The sequence below is a fragment of the Monopterus albus genome, unplaced genomic scaffold, assembly GCF_001952655.1.
Source record: "Monopterus albus unplaced genomic scaffold, M_albus_1.0 scaffold247.1, whole genome shotgun sequence".
Lineage (NCBI taxonomy): Eukaryota > Metazoa > Chordata > Actinopteri > Synbranchiformes > Synbranchidae > Monopterus > Monopterus albus.
Window position 1 is genome coordinate 139,198 of NW_018128127.1, and position 13,278 is coordinate 152,475.

The following is a 13,278-nucleotide window of genomic DNA, read 5'->3' on the forward strand; positions in this document are numbered from 1 at the left end:
CTTATTCAGCTGCAGTTGTAGAAGCTATGGTACTCTATATGCTTACAGTTCCCACAATGCAACATGCTGTTTGGAGTAGAAAAGTAAATAAAAGGAAATAAAAGAGAAGCAAATAGCTCAAAATGGCCAACACAAACTTAATTTTGTAGATAAACATCATGCTTGAGAGTTTATAAACTTGTTAATGATTTCAAATCAGCCACTCTTTATGACGAAGTACCTGTGATGAAACATGGATTCTTAAACTTTTGGAGGCCGTAGTTGACAGAACAATCTCTACACCGCAGCTACAATTCAGTGACAAGTAAGCAAACTCAATCTGCTGAGGAAAAGTGCTTGAACTCACCAGAACAGCTACCAAACGAACCTTGTGCTGAGACTTCTTTGTCAACCACTGTTTCCAGTGTGAAGAATGAATTTTCAGTCTCAACCTTTAAACCAACCTGAACAAGAAATCCTTAAACTGCTCAGAAAAATTGAGGTTTCATGACAACTGGTCAAACTCCATCTCAGAGGCTTCAGATTGAATACTAAATGGAACTTGTGGTGAAGGGTGAGGTGCAGCTTATTTTGTACAAACATCATTTTGGTCACATAGCATCTTTAATACCACCATTATAATAATTAGGATATCAAAAGTATTGAGTATACATACATCATTTGCATTGCGGTACACAAATCTGAGCTGATTTATGTTTTTATATCTTTCATTTGTTGTTCTCAGAATCAACTTCTATTGTCTCGACATTGTGCTGATACATTGAATCGTCCTGAAGAACTTGACGCTATTTCAGGAAGGAGAACATTTAATCGGACATGTATTGTTAAGTAATATAAAAGGTTTTTTGATATTTCCAAATGTAACTTGAATCCTATAGTCTACTACTTTCCAATACCAATAATCAAGAATCTTGATATAAGCCAGACTAGAGTCCATGTCACCAAAATCAAAGTACTTCGGGTAGGTTTCTTCACCTACAGTGGTCTTGATATTCCGTCATGTTTCTTCGCTTTTTTGCAGTTAAGTTCTTGAAGCTGTGGGAACAGTCTCTTGAAGCCATGCCTGTTTTTGTAACAGTCCCAGTAAATGGATTCTCAGGAGTCTGAAGATGTTTGTATGTATGCGTGTATTTATGAGTGTGTTGGTTGAGGAAGGTGAGGATCACATTGGTGAAACACCTCACTTCCTCTTTCCTCCACCACCTTCATGGTCTCAGTCTGTGCTGCCTGTCAGACGCTGGTGATGGAGGCCAGGCAGTTCGATGACTTCTGGAGTTTCTCGGGCTGTGTTGTGGGGGGTTCAGGGATGGCACGAAAGCTGAATGGCAATCCGATACTACTGGTGCCAATGTGGCCTGGGCTCAGCGCTGGATTCTGCCGCCTATTGCTTTCCACTATGCTGGATGTGTTGGATGCAAGGCTTTCACGTGTCCTGCACAACAGAGACAACAAATAAATTTTTTCAGAAGAAAAAAAAAGAAGCACATAAATTTTAGTTACTGAGAATAGTAAGATAAGCCAATTTCTTCCAGGAAAACAAAAGGTGCGCTAAACAAGTTGTGAACACAGCATTGGCATTACCATCTCCTTTTAAGTGAATATAAACTGTTAGCAAACAGTTGCTTATTTGCACATCCAGTACATATGGAGCAACTGGTGTTGTATTTCAGGCCAATTGGGGAATGTAAGTCCCCTCTCTTTTAGCTCTGTTTTTGGTCTCTTCCAGCTCAGTTCAGATATGAGGGACATATCTGACTCTTTTGCAGCTAAACACTTTGTCCGTTTGTCATTTGGTGCTGAGCAGATAGTTTTATAAGGTTTCTGGAGCTATCTTTGAAAACGTCATTCTGAGAGCCTCCAAAAACCTTATAAAACTATCTTTGAAAACGTCATTCTGAGAGCAGTGAGACTGAATGAAAACAATGAGTTAACATTGAGCTGAATGCTGCTGTAGAGCTATGTGGAATTGAGTGGAGATGCAGATTCAGTTAATAATATTATGTACTGAGGTTGTAGAAACAAGCCCTTTAACATTTAATATAGATTTAATAAATTGTTATCATTTTAGGAATTCATACTTGGCAATTAAATACTGTTAAATACTGTATTCGCTAAACCTCCATTGTCATTTATAAAAGCCCATTTATTAATGGGGCTTTTCATTGGTGTTTCTACATGAAGATCACTTTACTCATCACAAGAAGTGCCATCAGCCCATGAAAACAGTAGTATATCTATCTTATGTGGTTCTGTTGGGAGAGGGGAGGTATAGGCTCCAGCATTTTTGACCCGTACCAGGCAGGATATTTCAGCTTCTCCTGTTTTCATTTTGACTGCTATTTTTTTATTTGTCTCTCACAAGTCAAAGAACTCTACAATAGTGCATTAAAGTGCTGTTAAAGCAGGAAATAGCAAAAGAAAAGTGGACAGGAAACACGGACATGAGATGTGAATGGCATGTTTCAATGATCCCTGGGTGGACTTGAACCATGGACATTGCTTTTACATAACATGCTTTCTAACCACTAAGCTGCCAGGGCCCTCTAATTTACCAATTTTCTATGTGATACTTTAGTACCATTGCTGAATTTTTTTAAAGGATGAGATGAGAACAGTAATGACGTTCAGAGTTCAAGTCTGGTTTGTGTACTTTAAGATATAAATCCATAAACCAGCCTCTCAGTCCTCCTTTGTAATAGACGGGTCAGTCATCTGACTTTGGGAGCAGGTTAACCGGTGAGTAAAACATGAAATTGTCAGAAGCAAAATAAGACTGTCTTTGGAGGCTTCACAGTTACCATCATGTCACCTTCTGTTTGGCATTAGGGTGCAAGAAAGGGTTTGTGAATTCCACTCAGCTTTGAGTGATTTTAGCTTGGTCGTACAAGGACAGTGTGTCAGTAGCTGGTTTGACATCAATCCAAACATTTTGAAATATTTTTGGCCCTATTGTGTTTTACTTAAATAGTGAAACCACACTATAAGTTGTGGTTTTATGTAATATATATTTAGTTTTGCACATACCTGGGAGAGTTGAATCCACTGTCTACCGTGACGCTGCTGCTGTCCATGCTGTCCAAACGGCCAGAGTGGGCTGACTTCTGGCTGCTGCTGTTCTCCGTCTCCTTGGGGCTGAGTAAGGTCAGATTGGTCTCCAGTTTTCTCTGCAGATCATGATCCTTCTCCCGCTCCAGGAGCCACTGCATGGTTCCTTCCCCACCACCACCACTGCCTCCATTACCAACCCCTTCCCCATGGTCTTTGCTGTCCTCTGCTGTTGCCAACTCCTTGTGCGAGTCCTCCTCTGCCTCTTCCTCTTCCTCATCGTCTGATACATTATAATAGTCAAAGGAGGCAGAGGGGACTGTTGGCTCTAAGCAGCCCTGTAAAACTGCAGGTGATGCTGAGGAAGTGGCTGAATTGGAAGGCTGCTGGGGCTCAGGATTGTCTAGGGCCTCTGTTGATTTGGCATGTGAGGCTTTCCGCAATGTGCCAGACTTGGTGTAGCTGCTGTCCACATAGCCTGTGGACAAGGCATTGTGTGGAGGTTTGAACAAAGTGTCCTTACTGAAGATCTCTTTCCTCTTGATCACCATACCACCTCCACCCCCTCCAGGATCTACATTGTGTTGGTGTGGCGTCAAACGGGCATTTTGCACTGGCTCCGGCGTCTGGCTTGGTGTCAGTCGCACTGAGCCGTTCTGGCCCTTTGCTGCTGACAAGTCCTCTTTGTACTCCATCGTGTGAGGAGAGGTGAGGTGAGGCGTTTGGCGGTCAGCCGGAGAGCCCTTTCGGAGTCCCCCTGATGAGGTTAATGTGTCATATTCAGATTTTGCCTGAGGCGAAGGGGCAGTTAGGATTGTTTCATTTGATGTATTGCACTGGAAGTACTCATCTGTTGAGGGCTTAGATGAAAGTCCCATTAGCTCATTGTACGTTGGCAAGCTGTCTCTGCTTTTGTTCCTCTCTATCGTGCTCCGGATCCTTGACTCATCCAAACTCCCTTTTCCCATATCAGGCACATTAAAATCAGAGTGGAACTTGGCAGCAGAGAACATGATCCTTGAGTAGTGGGAGGACTTCTGCGTAGCACGCAGGGTGCCATCATCAGTGTAGTAGTGACTATGCTCCTCCAGACTGGGCTCAAAGTCTTCTGGTGCACCTATTGATGGGCCCTTAAGGGAGTTGTCCATGGACCGAGATCGCTCTTTAGCTTGATCAGACCTCTCGTGACGTGACTTCCTGTCCTGATTGTGACTGTGACTTCTTTGCACTCTGGATTGGCACGTTCCACGTGAGGGCTCTGGGAAGGGCATCTCTGTCCGTCTTTTGGCTAGTTCCCCAGAAACATCCCACTCAGGGGTAACAGGGCAGTATGCTTCGGTAATGTTGGGATTGCTGTGGACCAGGTATGTTGCACCTCCACTTCGCCTGCGCTCCAAGGTGTACATAGCCTCCCGAGGAGAACGAACTAACGAGTGGCTGAAAAAGCGGTAATCCCTTTCCATAAACACAAGATCCCAGTTTGAACCCTCAGACAGTTCTCCCCTGGAAGTCCGGGGTTTGCTATGCGAGCGGGACTTACCATGTGGAGCTCTCCGGTGTCCCCTCCCCCTCCTGCTCCGAGCACTGTGCTGGGCCGACGACCCCGCCTTGTTCTTCTGTGTGCGCTCTTCCTCTAACCTCTTCATTACAGCCGTGTGCCTTGCCACATTCTCCACTGTTAGGTCGGGGTTGATTCGGCGGATTATCTCCATCTCTACCTCACGGGGAATGGGTGTGGTTGGCACATCCTCGTCACGAAGAGGCCACTCCTCAGGGGGGAACTGGGCTGAGAAAGTTGCCAGCTGCCTCATTTTGTCCTTCTTGAAACTCAGTCTGAAGAGTCTCAGTCCAAACCTTTTGGATTGCTTCTCGCCACTTCCACCGCCACCACTTCCTTCTTTCTTTTTGGTTAATGTGTCAGTTTTATAAGGGAAAGAAGTGATGCTTTTGCTCTTATCGGCCAGATCTTGAGGTGGCGACTGCTGCTGAACAGCGGGAGAAGTGGGAGGTGGGGGGAAGGGGTACGAAGGAGGCTCTCCTCGATGTTCCTTGGCTGATGTGCTTGGTGGAGGTTCACCGCCATTGTGATCCTTGGGTGGCTTACTTTGATAGGACTCCCCCCTGTGCTCCTTTGGTGACTTACTTTGGAGTGCAGGGGCATGAAGTCTGGATGGGTCTTCGCGATGGGAATTGTATGAGTCACCGTGATTTCTGCGAGGAGGCCTCTCCCTCAGGCAGCCAGGTGTGGATGGTGTGACATTGCCAGACTTAGGCGAAGTGCATTGTTGAGCTTGTTGCTGTTGCTGTTGTTGTTGTTGTGACTGGTGCTCTGGCAGCCGATCATCCAGGTGATACCACTTGTTGTTGGTTCTGATGAGGGAGGGAGTGATAAAGTAGGTCTGGGGAGTGACAATGAAGTAGCCCTCTGGAGTTGGGTAGATCTTCCTCTCTCTCACCAGCATGTTCAGAGTATGTCGCAGAACCTCAGCGCTGGGTGTAGGCACACCTGCAGGAAACAGATTAGATTAAGTTCAAGCACAACTTTATTACCTTTAAGTAAATATAAAATGTGTAATTGCTTATATTCAAATAGAGAACATACAGGACTTTGAGGATTTTGGAGCGCATGCACATTATATTTCAAACATGACAGTGAATGACAGTAGACTTCAGGAAGAACCCAGAAAAGGTCATTGGTGCAAGCCTGTCCTCCATGGAAGACCTGTACACCTCATGGGTCAAAAGGAGGGCGGAGAGGATCACTGCAGACCCCTCACACCCTGGACACAATCTGTTCGAACTCCTCCCCCTGGACGGCGTTACAGGTCACTGTGCACCAAGACAACCAGGCACAGGGACTTCTTCCCCCAGGCTATCGCTCTGATTAACACTTAGCCCACGACAGTATGACTGGACAATAACCCTCAGTGCAATACCTGTAAATATGCATTAAACAGAGTATACAGATCCGTACAGGTCTCCATTTTTAAGTACTCTGTTTTATTCCTATTTATCACATTTCACAATGAGCATTCCTTTGTCTGTCTGCATTGTTTACTGCCTGTTAATACTGCTTATTTTGTTATACTAGCCTTATGTTGGTTTACAGTTTACTTGCCCATTATGGGGATATGTACATGCACATTGAGAGCCGATGTACCAGTCAAATTCCTCGTGTGTCCGACACACCTGGCCAATAAAGCCGATTCTGATTCTGAAACAAAGTATAGGGAAAATATCCTGGCAATGGTGTTTCTTGCATTATGTGAGAACTGCTAAAAAAGTTTCTTAAAAACACAACTTGTCATGTAAAGATAATTTGTAACAACATACAGCAACTTTGGGAGTGTTTTAAATGTTGTATGATGTTTGAGCTACTCAAATGAGGTTTAATATCGTATGTTTGTCATGCTATTAAATAATTAAACACTGACTACGGTTTGTCATATTACTGACAACAGATTTTCATTTTTTAACATTATGAACGAAATAATAACTAATAATTAAGACGTCTGAACCAACTACATGGAAATATTCTTTAACCTCAAAAATAATTTACCATATTTCATGTTTAAACATCACCATGTTTCTTTAAAAATAAGTCCCCACACTGTAGATAATCTGTATCCTATTATTCCATCATTTCATTCAAGCTACCACTAAATAAAATGGAGATATTGTGGATGTGTTGGGCAACAGTTTGTATGTCTCCATAAGTCAACAAATTCAGTATATTAGGAAACATTATGATCTCACTAAACTTATTTCATTTTAATTTGACTGTACAAATTTCTGTTGTGTACAGACATTTCCACAGGTGGGTACATCAGTTTCAGTAAATGATTATTTGTATGCTCATTTCTGTTTTTAAAAGCATTTTATTATAATTCACAATAAAATGATGAGAATGATATATATTGTGATGCTTTAAAAAAATCTTCAAATGCTTTTCAGAAAATTGAAACATTCAAGAGCACTTTTATTTTTTTTGATGAACCTAACAGTTCTTAAATTTATCCATAGCTCACACAGATCTGCACACCTCTGAAGAATGTTCATGGCTTGTCCAGTATATCTATAATACTGATAACATAGAGTCTAAAATTGTATCTGTATGTAAAAACCATTGGTACTAAATAAAGACATCCACTGGCATTTTAATCAGGATGAAAAACACTACCAGTCATCTCCACAGCTTAGTTTATAGGCCTATATGTTGATATTGATAGATAGACAGATGAGTAGATGGCACCCTATTAATTCTGGTTTTAAAGTAGCTTACCAATGTTTTTCAAAAAAGGTTTAAGTGAAGAAGGAGCTTAAAATAGGCTGTCATTAATATACACATTGTAGATAAGTTAAAACAAAAATCAACATTAAAACGGGTCCATTTTAAACAACACCGCTCATAACCTTTGTCTAGCAAGACCTTGTGTTGCTTGACATTACATCATTCCTCTGTTAGTCGTTTTTCCTCCCACAGAAATGATACAACCTATAAGTTGACTCATTTGCAACAAGCACTACACTATGGAAGGACAGGCTTCCCAGTAAAGGATGACAACTTGTTTATGCAGTGATGAGGCTAAACCTGTGCTTTTAAATCTTATGTTTTTGTTTTGTTTCTCCAACATTAAAAGTGATCCCGGATTTAATTGTTTTACAGATTATAAAATTGACACACTTGTAATATATACATAACATTGCATATTTGCAACAACAACATAAAATTGTTTCTAGCATGATGCCACCCAATTCAAGTTTAATAATGCAGGTTGTTTTTTTAAGTACATAAGCACCAGTTGAGGCTGTTCTCAGTCAGTCAGATGACAACAGACTGTCCACAATACAAAATGATCAAAACATGAACGAATCATTAACTGTCATGAATTATTTTATGCACAGTGTCACCTAAATTAATATGTATAAAAATCAAAAATAGAAGCAGAAAATGTACAGGGAGTTGAAGATGGCGTCGTGGAATGTCTTGTTTGGTCCACACAACAGTTGACATTCCAAAAGTAATTTACCATCATATATGACAGAGAAAAAGAGAAATTCTTGGCTTTGAGAAGCTACCACCAGTGAGTGTGTGGCATTTTTGCTTTAAAATGATGCTTACAAGATTCAGTAGTCTAGCTTAGTAGAAAAAATTGTTCATTTTTTCATTTTTTACAACCACATATACCGCATGATGCATTTGTGTGCTTTAGTGCAGTCCCTTTTTAGGGATAAAGTGAGACAATACCTGGGAAGCTGGCAGTGAGGTGCTCCACCAGAGCCTCCTGGTTGACAGGCTTGTGAGCAGAGTTCATAGCAGAGATGGCCAGGCACAAGATCTCCCCCAGCGGGATGAACTGTGACTGGCTGATAGGTGACATACTGATTGGAGACACGTCACCTGCAAGAGCAAGAGGAGGAGGCACAAGCACAACTGTTAGATCATGAATGAACAGCAGGCGCAGCGTGTGAAGCTATGACGTAATGGTCAGACAGCAGCAGTTTGCATGGCTCCACCCCCTTCACTGTGCTTCCTTGGCCTCTCATTCCTCCAGTTTCTTGTAGGTTAGCAAAGTGAGGCAACTGCTGCAGCAACAATAATATCACCTGAATCTTTGCAACCTCTATCCAACTCACATCAAACAGGATCCTACACAGTCCTTCAGCAGGTCAACACCAACATAGTTGAAATTTAACTAAATATAACTGACTTGAGCACCACATTCTGAGCTTGCATCCAGAAATTCTGTTGCCTTTGTTGAATTAAGCTGGCTTTGCTGTCAGCAGTAGTAAGAAAGTGAGATCATCTTAGAACCAGCCGGCCTGGCATCAAGCCTGTCTGAGAGCAAACATCTGCCCTGATGAAAGGTTGTAAAGCAAAGCACTGAATCCACTACTGCAGCATCTGTGCTGTACTGACCCTGTCCTCTGACCTAAATGTGGCGATCAATTCACGCGATATGATGTAGAAACTATAACCTCTAATCCTCCATTTTTGATTTCTAATTTGACAATTGGATTCACTGATAGTTTACAGAATAAATTTTGCCTGATTGATGACTGTGTTAAACATTTGCTGTCCGTTATCGTTCACAGTTCTTTTACCTGTGCTGAAATCTGTGAAGGGCCCTGCCTCTTCAACACACTCAGCTGAATGGTCAGTTAAGCAACACGATGACGTTATCTCTGCTTAGTATCACAGCCCCTTAAGCTTGATGTGGCTTTACAAGGCTTTACTCGGTTTCTAGTAAACATGAGAAAAGCAGGATATGCCAGAGAATCTGTACCAAAGAAAATCATTCTGTCCTTTGCTTTTATTGCATAATAGTCTTTGTACAAATCTCCAGAGTGTGGGAATGAGGTTGTAATATTTGTGTTTCGTAACTTATAGGAAAGCAAGAAAAGCAATGGAAAAATATGACAGTATGTATAAATAAAAGGTAGTAAAAGATTTCTTTGGTAAGGACATTACTTCAGAATATGAGATGTCCTCAAAGCCTTTTATCTAATCTCAACTAACAAAATATAAATGTCACAAAATTTTACAACTGCTGAACTTTACGGTATTCAGAAAAGTATTGTACATCATAAAAGCATTTTAATGTTCATCTATAATGTTAATTATAGGTCAGTAAATATGAAGGTGTTGAGAAAATATATCAGGGAGTAAGAAAGTAGTGATTTGAACCCAGTGAGATGCATCTCAAAACAGCCCATTATATAATAAGGCCTGTAATACAAACGCCTTCAATTAAGTAACTCATTATCTCTGCTTATTCTGTATTTCGATTTTACCTCATTTAATCGATTGGAAAAAGGAAAGTTATCAACATTTCCATGATGAAAATAGTGTTCACTTTGAACTCTGCCCTTTGCCTCCAAATCAAACTGTCTTTGCCCACTCTGAGCATCTTTGCACAGAGTAGGTGGAGCTTGTGGAAGTGGGAGTGTCTGACTCACCTGGTGCACGATAACTTGGCGGGGATGGAGAAAAATGAGGAGGAGGAGGGGGAGGAAGATGCTGCTTCTGCACACGGATGTCTTTCTCACTACGGGAGAGACTGTGCTCCAGCGGGCGTTCTGTAAGCTCCGAGCTGGGCCAGGCCCGCCGCAGATTACCGCTGCGGTTCTTCTTCATTGTGACCCCTTTACCAAGTGGCCTTCACCCCCAGAGGCTTCTGGGATAAGGTGGGGGAAGGAAAGAGGGAGGTGGGAAAGGGGGAGGGTGTGCAGGGGGAGGTCGACCAACCTCAGGCTCAGTGCCTCCCCCGCATCAGTAAGAACGTCCCGCTAGAGCGATCACACACCAGACATGGCAGGAACCAGTGTGCACCTTCACACACATACACACGTCTCATTTACATCCACGAGCAAGCTACAAACGACTGTGTTTGCACTGTGGGTGGTTGTCATCGGCTGCTGGGCTCTCCCTGGCTGATCTGGAGTGGTGGCAGCGGCGGCGGAGGTGCAGGTGATTGCGCGAGGCATCACCCTTTCATCGGCATCAGTCCTAGCCACCATTTGTAGCATCCCCATTTGCATGCGTAGGGAGGCACATTACGTAGCCACTCTGATGTGGGTGGAGGGAGCAGGAGAGAGGTGGGGGGGCAGGGGTAGAGATGAGGGAAATGGGGCATTGGAAGCAAGGAGGACGGTGAGGAGAGGTTTCAGTGGAGGTTCTGGGATCTGCTTGTTCCTTTTGAGTAGATGGTAGCAGGGAATGGGAGGGAGGGGATGGATGGCTGGTCAAAGATTCAAAGCATCAAGAGGTCCAGTCTTCGACAATAGCTCAATTCACCACAGGAGTGCTCAGCCGATCCCCGGAAAACAAAAAAGCCCACTTAAAAAAAAGACAAAAATAAAAGCTCCATTCACCCTAATGGGCAGTGAAACCTCAATAGTATGCCAAGCACCGGAGATGCCACGTTCACCTCCATCTTTATCTCATCAAGCACAAGACCCCATCGTCCTTTCAACAACAGCACACTAGGAGAGGGTGGGGAGAAAAAAATAGAGAGCATAGAAATAAATAAATTCAAGAAAAGATATCCACCATTTCCCGCAGTCCAAAGGGAGAAGCTCCCGAGCCGATCACTGTAGCATCCATTCATTAACAGGAGGGGGATGCAAACTCCAGTCAACGACAAATCTCTTTCAACGCTAATGCTGCAGCTGCTCCCAGCACCTCCAGGAAGGGTGTGTGAGTATGTGTGTGTGTATGTGTGTGTGTGAGAGAGATAGTGTGTATGCGCGCATCCGCCTGCTGTGCGCGATTCTGCGTGAGCATGCATGTGTCTGTGTCTGGGTGATTGAGGCTGAGGGGAGGGGAGGAGAGGATGCGAGAGAGAGAGAGAGAGAGAGAGAAAAAATGCGAGGACATACATAAGGCAAAGAGGAGAGCAAATATCAACAGCTTGAAACATACACACACACACATAAAGAAAAAATGTTAAAACATATTCAGTCCTCAGATCATGTCCGGGGAATGGGAAGAGTTCTGAATGGCTGGTTCAGTCCTCATCCTCCTTTCCCCTTCCTTCTCCCTCACCCTCTCTATTACTTGTTCTGCTCTTGAAGGATGAGGGGCCCCTTAAACCACCACCCTTCCTTGTTTTGTATCTCACCTGACAGTAAAATCAAAGCTAAAATCTTGACGGAGCCACAGCCGAACGTAATCGCTTTAAAACCACTTTTCACCAGTTTATCTGAGTGGACAACAGCTGAACTCCAAATAAAATAGCACAAAACATCATCTTAATCACATCCAGAGTGGCAGGTCCTGCTTAGTGCAGACTCCTGCTGACTCACATGTGTGGAGTGTGAATGCACAGTTGGAGGCAAAGAATAGGGAGCAAGGTGAGAGGGCAGGATGGGGCATGGGCGAAGGGGGGGATGGTGTCACAACCAATCTGCTCCAGTTCACTGATACCAAAAAAAAAGGGGAGAGGAAGGGAAGGAGGGGTGAGGAGGAGGAGGGAGAGCAACACCACGCCAGCCATTTTATTTCTCAGTAGTGCTGCAACAGCCTTTGTTGCCATGACGACGCAAGCCGATGATCTCATAGTTGTTACCTTTGAGTGCTGCTCTCTTAAAGAGCCAGTTACTCAAGATAGAAAGCACACAGACGGCACATAGACGAGGACAGACTGTCTGTTATATGGGGACAAAATATTCCTGCATCGCTGTTGAAGAGTTGTCATCTCTCAACATGTTCCTTAAGAGACAATTTTCCCCACAGATGGGGGAAATGATGTCCCGGTAGCGGAAAGAGACGTTTTGAAAAATACAGCCTGTTATTGTATCGACACAGGCAAAAATGATTAGAAAATATGTGAAGATGGAGGACATGACAGCTCCACAGAAGTGAAGCCGCCGCAAGTTCAACACCTCCTGGTGGCTGTTTGCAGTATAGGTCATAAACTCTGCCCATTGTTAGCGGACGGGGCATTCTGGGACATTATCCCATTTAGATGGATATTGTAACACTTATTTTTGTACAAGTGGTCACTTTTCTGATTAAGTTGGTTTTAATAAGTTATCTGATAATTTATATCAAAAGGGGCGTGTTTCAAATGATCTCACATCTCTGATTGGCAGCCCGATAGCATGGTTACACCTCTGGTCGCTACGGCACAGAATCTGGTTGCAAAATGCGTCACAAAAGCAAGATGGCCACTGCCATATTCATAATATTTTGGCATCACTTGTGCATAGCTGCAGGAAGTGGTGACATGTCAACATTTTTATATATAGTCATTGGATTAAAACTTTTTCTTGATATCCTCTGTAAAACCTGGACGCTTATGAGTTTGGGGCCATTAGAGTTTGAATGACTTGTGGATTAACCGATTCATTTATCAACAAAAAATTGAAAGCATTGACTGGTTCCAGCTTCGCAGTTGTGTAGATTTGCCATGTTTTTCTTTGTAACATGATGTCATATCTGACAGTGAACTATATATTTTTGGGTTTTGGATTTTTCTTGTAGATTAAGAAAATATTCAGCAATAGTCAATGACAAAAGTAATTGTTTGTTGCAGCCCCATAGAGGACATTAATGATTTATAATTAATGTTAAAAATGAAACTAAAGATGTATTCATATTACAGCATTAAATGATGGACTTGCGCTGCATGTTCCCTGTTGGTCGGTGCAGTATTTACTAAGACTGTATCTGAATAAGGATTTTGCCATTCGACTGGAATCTGCTCTCCAAGCAATTTGCTATATATA

At 42.8% G+C, this 13,278-nt stretch overlaps 1 protein-coding gene across 1 annotated transcript; it reads right to left on the reverse strand.

Annotated features, from left to right (window-relative positions):
• Nucleotides 1-584: 584 nt before the first annotated feature.
• Nucleotides 585-11,337, reverse strand: stox2a (storkhead box 2a). Its single transcript, XM_020620754.1, has 4 exons — nucleotides 10,006-11,337; nucleotides 8,294-8,446; nucleotides 3,025-5,551; nucleotides 585-1,432 (listed from the first exon to the last, which is right to left on the reverse strand). The coding sequence occupies exons 1-4, from the start codon at nucleotides 10,181-10,183 to the stop codon at nucleotides 1,231-1,233; spliced, it is 3,060 nt and encodes a 1,019-aa protein (XP_020476410.1). The 5' UTR covers nucleotides 10,184-11,337; the 3' UTR covers nucleotides 585-1,230.
• Nucleotides 11,338-13,278: the final 1,941 nt, after the last annotated feature.